At 59.1% G+C, this 6,754-nt stretch overlaps 1 protein-coding gene across 3 annotated transcripts in view; it reads right to left on the reverse strand.

Moving 5' to 3' along the window:
• Positions 1-6: 6 nt before the first annotated feature.
• MBP (myelin basic protein) overlaps positions 7-6,754 on the reverse strand; it is a 43,934-nt gene continuing 37,186 nt past the window's right edge. For 2 of the 3 annotated variants that reach the window (XM_025048090.1, XM_025048088.1), the window contains 3 exons: positions 1,990-2,097; positions 1,111-1,146; positions 7-752 (listed from right to left, as the gene is read on the reverse strand). In XM_025048090.1, the coding sequence (XP_024903858.1) occupies positions 399-752; positions 1,111-1,146; positions 1,990-2,097 (498 nt within the window). In that variant the 3' untranslated portion in view covers positions 7-398. The remainder of the gene's footprint in view (positions 753-1,110; positions 1,147-1,989; positions 2,098-6,754) is intronic. The other variant, XM_025048091.1, reaches the window with a different exon arrangement.

Raw genomic sequence — 6,754 nt, forward strand, 5'->3', positions numbered from 1 at the left:
AATTCATTTTTTTTTTGATGCTTTTTAATTGAGCATCGCGTGTCACGGGCCCCGTACTAGAGAATAAGGGTTCTGTGTCCCCAGGACAGGCACAATTCCTGGCCTAGAGGTTGCTGGTTACTCTTCCTTTTCATTCTGAAATCATAATTTTTATAAAGTAGGAACCACATCTCATACATACTAGTCACTAAGGTCTGTAAGTCTGGCATCTCCTGGTTCACACACCAAATTTCATTAGTATCTAGAAAGCGAACAAATGACCTATTTAAAGCATCGCAAAAACTTTGTCCTCCGATTCAAAAGCCTAGAACTCCTAAGAAGGATTCCAGACGGCTGACGGCCAAGCTCTAGTTATTACTGAGACAGACACGCCGAAGGCTCCCGGGCCAAGTCGGTCATCACGGACGGAGCCCCCGAGCCCGGCGGCCCAGGGTGGACAGCACGTGTGTCCCCCGTGGTGGAGAGCCTGGTGGGACCTGCGGCGGGCGGGGAGGAAGCAGGGCGTGGACGATGCCAGGGGGTGCGGCGCCCCCAGAAACCACCTGCTCCCCCTCGGGGGAGGCACCCGTGGGCACCGCAGGCCTCACGCCGCGGCGGGCGAGCTGGGCTGGGCGGCAAAGCGCGTGAGCCATTGAGCAGCTGAAACAGAGACGAACACAAGGGTCCAGGGGCTGGGCCGGGAGGGCGGGGGGAGCTGCATGGCCGCGGGCGTCACCTACCCAGCTAAATCTGCTTAGGGACAGTCCTCGCCCCTGGATGAGGGAGAGAAAGAAGGACACTGGGTCAGTGCAGGAAGAAGTTCTTTTGACGAAGACAGCAGAAGCGGGGATGGCAGCTCCCACCCCCCGTGATGGCAGCTCCCGCCCCCCGTGGCCTTTCCGTGGGCTCGGCGGAGGCCGCCCAGGAGGCCGGGGTTCGCCTCGGGCCGGGGCGCCCGGGGGCCCAGAGTGGTCCGTGCAGCTGAGAAGGAGGCCGCGCGTGCGCCCGGGGGTCCCGCAGGGGCCGGGGATGGAGTCGGGCGGCCACGGGCCCAGCCGTCGTCACTGCACACTGAGGGGCTCGGGGACGGTCCACAAATAGAGGGGGTAGTCAGAGGTTCGGGGGCCTTACCTTTCCTTGCGATGGAGGCGGCGTGCGGGGTGTCACCTGCAAAGACAGGGGACAGTGAGCTGCGGGGTCACCCCGCGTCCCAGCGGCCCCCCGTGGCGAGGGTCCCTGTCGTTTCCAGGCAGCTCGCGGGTGCTGAGAGGGCCTCGTACCCACAGCGTGGGGACGGCCACCCGCCCGGCCTCCCGTGTCTGTCCTAGCGGAGTGACCAGCACAGGGTCCGGGAACCTGGAAACACCCGGGGCCTCGCGGGTCTCCCGGGCCATCGAGACCGTGTTCGAGCCCCGGGACGTGTCCCCGTGACACAGCGGCACGCCGCAGGACAGGGCGCGTTGCCAGGGCCCCCTCCGCGTGCCAGTCAGCTGTCCCCTGGCAGTCACAGCTTCACAACCGTGCCCTCAGCTCCGTGGCTCCTGTCACTCATCAACGTGGGGAGTGTCATTCTAGAAGCCACTGAACAGAAAGCTCATGATTAGAAGCCTGTGGTTTTGCTTTCGTTTGTAAGACTTTACTTTTTAGAGCCGTTTCGGGCTCCTAGAAACAACGCTCAGGCATGACAGAGTTGCCACGTGCCCTCTCGGCCTGCACAGGCTCCCCGGCCCCGTCTGGTGGGCGTGAGTCCTCGGCTCCCACTGGGAACCGCCATCGGCGCCTCGTTATGCCCGGAGTCCGCGGCTGCGATCACAGTGGCCTCTGCTGCATGTTCTAAGGGCTTCGACAAAGGTCTGAGCGCACCTGTCCTCACGCATCACACAGAGCCCTGCACTCTGCCTCGTCACCCCAGAGCATCTGGGACACGCGCCCCCCGGGGTGGAGCTCAGAGCCCCCCACACGCTGTGCCCCCACCGCCTCCCCGCCCATGCCGCAGGGGCGGCCACTCACGATGCTCTTGAAGAAGTGGACCACGGGGTTCTCGTCTTGGGCCCGGCCGTGCTGCGCCTTCTGGGGCAGAGAGCCGTAGTGCGTGGTCCTCACCGCGTGGTGTGTGTCCTGGAAGACAGGGCGCAGGTCCTCAGGCCGGCCACGTCCCCCCCGCCCCGTCCTGGGGCGCCGCCTCGCCACTCCCGGCCCGTCCGAGCTCTTCGAAGCAGCATCGGGCCGGATGCTGCTCGCGCCACCGACTCGGGCAGGATCTCTAGGTGAGGGACTCGCGGTGCCCGGAGGTGTCCCCATCACTGAGTCTGTGTCTGGCTCCCCGATGTCCCGTGAGCATGGCAGAGGGGACGGGGGTGTTTAAATATGATTCCGGCTAAGAGAGGGGTCGGCAAAGCATCGAGAGGAAAACATCGTTTCCCCACTTCTGATCCGGACAAAGGAAAACTCGGGAGTGACACCTGACACAGCCCCGACCCCAGACGAGCCAGCTCAGGGGCGTCGGTGTCGCACCACGTGAGCCAGCCTCTGAAACCGACGGCTCGGGTCACAGCGCGACGGCGTCTGCCCCTTCGGGACGACCTCGTCCACATCTCGAGCATGGCGGGGGACGCCGGGCGGGTGCGCGCCCAGGGCCTGTCCCCGACCCACGGAGCAGAACCCCCGGACGGTCAGCGGTAAGTGGGGTGGACAGCGATCCTTTGTGGAGCACGAGCTCCAAGGTCAGTAAGGGAAGTGCTTGCAGCCGCCACGTGTCCCTCCTCGGCTGACCGCGCTAAGGGGGCCTCCGGGCCAGGTCCCACGAGAGGAGCCGGCCTGCCAGGTGGCCTTGGTGGCTTTCCCCCTGCCGCCCACACCAGCCACTGGGACACATGCACTGTGAGCGAGTTAAGCAGGGGACGCTGTTCAGAAGGTCATGGGCAGGCTTGGCACCTTCTGGGGGAGCCATGTTGAATCAGGTGACTGCCAAGGTCGCGAACGCCCTCCATCACCTGCTTTCTGCGCCTTGTGGTGAGAGCACCTTCTCGTCAGAAGACATTTAGGCTCCCAAAAGTCTGAAGTTAGCCTTTCTGGAGCCTAAGACATTTAAGGGCAACGGTGGCACCCCACTGGGCTCGCCTCATCGCGGCTGCCATTCGAGTCCATGCCAGGCCCTGGCGGCCGGCCTGTGTCATGGCCTGAGGTCTGAGCCCGCCGGCAGCCTGACTGTCCCCTCCGCTCCCCTGCATAGCCACTACCTGCTTCTGCGCCCCCAAACCCAGCCTCGTTCCCCTGGCCTGGGGGGCCCTCGGATACTTGAGGCCACACTGCCCCACCCTGAGCGTCCAGGAGTTCCCTGCTTCCTGTCTGAGCCTGCGGGGGCCAGCCACCTCGCTGTCCTCTCGACCAGGGGTCTGCGTGCCCGCCAGGCCTGCCTTTGGCTGTCCAGGCCCGCTTACCCTTCGAGTGCAAAGCCCTTCCTCCTCCAGGTCCCGTGGAGCCAAGGCGTCCCTCCTGACGTCCCTGAGTCATTCTCTGCCCCGGGGGCACAGAAGGCTTCAGAAACACAGGCAACGGCCTTCGTCCCTGCTCTCCGCTCCCGTCCAGTGCCCACCGGGGACTGCCGCCCAGAGCACTTTTGAACAACGGCCACAGTGCCCTTGCCGCCCTCTCTGCTGGGCACCTGCCCCGCTCTGGCCCGTGCCCAGCAGCCACCGTCCCGCTGCGTGGCCCTGCCTCTCACCAGAGGTGGCCGTGCGTCCAGGGCTTCCGGCCATCGGCGGGGCCCTCCCCGGCCTTGTCTGAGCCCTCCTCAAGGCATGTCCTGCGCACGCTTTCCCCAGCTCGCCTGGGCCCACTCCGACTGTGACCTGTCCCCGGACCGCGTCCGTCACGTCCCGGCAGGGAGCACCAGCCATGTGACCGCGTGTGCGTCCCTTCCCCCTCTGGCCCGGGAGCAGCGGGGGACTCGAACGTCCCGCACGGAGGACACTGAGCGGGTGACGGGCGGGAGCAGCAGGCGGCGGGCGGCGGGGCTGGCAGGAGCCTGACGGCCTGGCTGTCCTCGGCCTGTCCTGCCCCTGCCCAGCGCCCTCTGGACTCACTGAGCTCAGGGTCACCCCGCCAGCCAGCCTGGCCTGCTCTCCTCCAGGGGACAGCGAGTGCGAAACTGAGATTTAAAACACCCGGTGGATGAGCCAGGAAACTCGTTTAAATTACTTTGAGGCAAACATCTTTCAGTGCCTCACTGGCCTGGTGAAGGTATTTATTAGATACCATTCTAATGGCTCGAAATAATTAAAACAGCTCAATTTTAGAATAGCTTACTCTTCCCTTGGAGTTTACGTACCATTTTTCTGCATGCTGTGCGCTGTGCTTTGAGTCACGGAAGGATCACGTACCTTTAATTCACCCATCCTGTGATTAAACTAGAAAAATGTCTTAAACTTTACGCAGAGGTTTTGAAGGAAGCGAAGGCATCGTCGACCCGTGCAGGGTCGTCTCGTTAAAGCTTACGTACGCTGCGAGACGGTTTGCGACGTGTGACGTGGGCAACGGCATTTCGCGTGTGAATCACGTGTGTCTGCTTTGAATGCTAAGAAACACTGTGAATTTCTGTCATTTTTTAATGACTACATTAGTCACCAGTATTCTGGGGGGAACACGCGAAGTCGGTAGGTCGCATGTTTGCTCTCGGAGCCGTGAAATCGGGGGTCGGAACTGGCCGCGGAAGAGCACCTGGCCCCGGACAAGCCTGCGACGGCGGTAACCGTTTGAAGAATCGACACGCGGACTCTCGAGATCACGGTTCGCACAGAGCCCGGCGCGTGGGTCTCAGGCAGGTAGGTCGCTCGGCGCGGAGCATCGTTCAGCTGCCGGCGGGTGAGACTAACTGAAGGAGGACTCAGCATTTTCGGCTACAGATTGCCAGGCGCACGGGTCATTTGATGTGGTCACATAGTTACAACCGTGCTGTGATGCTGTGGTCGTAATGGTCTGTCGCTTAGAGGGCATTTAGTCCACCATATTCCTACACACTAACAATGGACAATTAAAAAAGAGCGAAGATGTAGTACCATATGTGTAGCATCAAAGGAATAAAATATTAGGTATAAATCTAACAAAACAAGTACAGGATCTTTATGCTCAAACTGCTGGAGGAAGAAATCAAAGCGGGCTTCAGTAAGTGGAGAGACGAGCCGCCTCCGAGGCCACAAAGAGCCACCGTGAAGACGCCACTCCCCCCAGACTGGTCTACAGAGTTAACGCGGCTCCGGGCAAAACCCAAGCACGGTTTTGTTCAGATACAGACAAACCAACTCTAAAGCCACAGGGAGATGCAAGTGAGCCACAATACCCCAAACTGTGACCAAGAGTCAAGTCAGAAGGGTTCTGTCACCCGATTTTACAGTGTCCTGTACAACCATCGGAACCAAGCAGCGTGGGATCGGGCGGAACACAGCAGAGCCCGGAAGCAGACCACAAACGCGATCGGCTGCCTCTGACAAAGGTGCAAAGACAATTCGATGGAAAAGGATAGTCTTTTCCACAAATGGTGTGGCAACAATTGGACATTCATATCCAAAAAAAATGCACCACAACCCAAAGTCACACCTTATACAAAAATTAACTGAAAATGGGTCATAAGTCTCTATCTACAGCATAAAAATATAAAATTTTCGAAGAAGACATAAGAGAAAATTTTCACGAACTGGGGGTAGGATGAAGTTCTTAGACCTGACACTAAAAACACGACCCACCAAAAAAATCGATAAATTGAACTCGATTGGAATTTAAATGTTGTTTTACAAAAGCTACGGAATGAGAGAAAATATTTGCAAATCACACGTGTGACAAAGGACTTGAAACCAGAATATGGAGAGAATTCTCAAAGCATAATGGTTAAAATAAAACTAAAAAAAATGGACAAAACTCGAATACGCGCTTCGTTAGAGAGAACGGGCAGAAGGCAAAGAAGCAGATGAAGAGATGCTTAATGTCATTAGCCGTTAGGCAGGCGCCAGGCGGGACTGTCACTCTGAAACAGCCCGGCGGGCTCTCACAAAGCCGATCGTGTGCTTAGCGCACGACCCAGCAATCCCGCTTCGTCTTTGGGGAAGTGGCTTTTATAACGAATATCTTGGTCACCCATTTTTTGAGGGAAAAGTAATTTCAATCTTAAATGAAAACTTATGTCCATGAAGAAAAACCCGTACATGGATGATTGTAGCAGCTCGGCTGGTGACCGCTCAGTCTATGTGACCCGGTGCTCGTGAGCTGGTGGCGGCAGACACCTGTGCTGTGCAGACACCTGTGCCGTGTCCAGGCAGCAGAACACAACTCAGCGATAAAAAGGAGCCAGGTCGTGACGCGTGCGACACTCAGGCGTCTCGCCATGTTTAAGAAGGCGTCCTAAGGACACTTCATACTGTGCGGTCACATCTACGTGACGTTCTTCAAAAGATCAAGCCACAACGCAGACGGCAAAGTGGCGGGTGCCAGGGCCGGGGACAGGGAAGCACACGGAGTGACCACAAAGTGAAAGCCAGAGGCCAGGTTTCCGGGCTGGGTCCTCACGTGGTGGGTGGCAGCTCCAAGAAACGATGCTCGCGTTGAAATCCACAGAACTGTACGCCCGGGACAAGTCACCTGCGGTGCGTGTTAGTCTAACCTATGAAATGAGGCCATTTAACGTGGTCTGTCACTGCGCAGGCGGACGCTGGTGACGGCCACCTCGCTCCTCCCGCGAGGGCCGTGGGGCCCGGCCAGCCCTGCGAACGCCTCCCGTTTCCCG

This window comes from Pteropus alecto, unplaced genomic scaffold (assembly GCF_000325575.1).
Source record: "Pteropus alecto unplaced genomic scaffold, ASM32557v1 scaffold14, whole genome shotgun sequence".
Taxonomy (NCBI): Eukaryota; Metazoa; Chordata; class Mammalia; order Chiroptera; family Pteropodidae; genus Pteropus; species Pteropus alecto.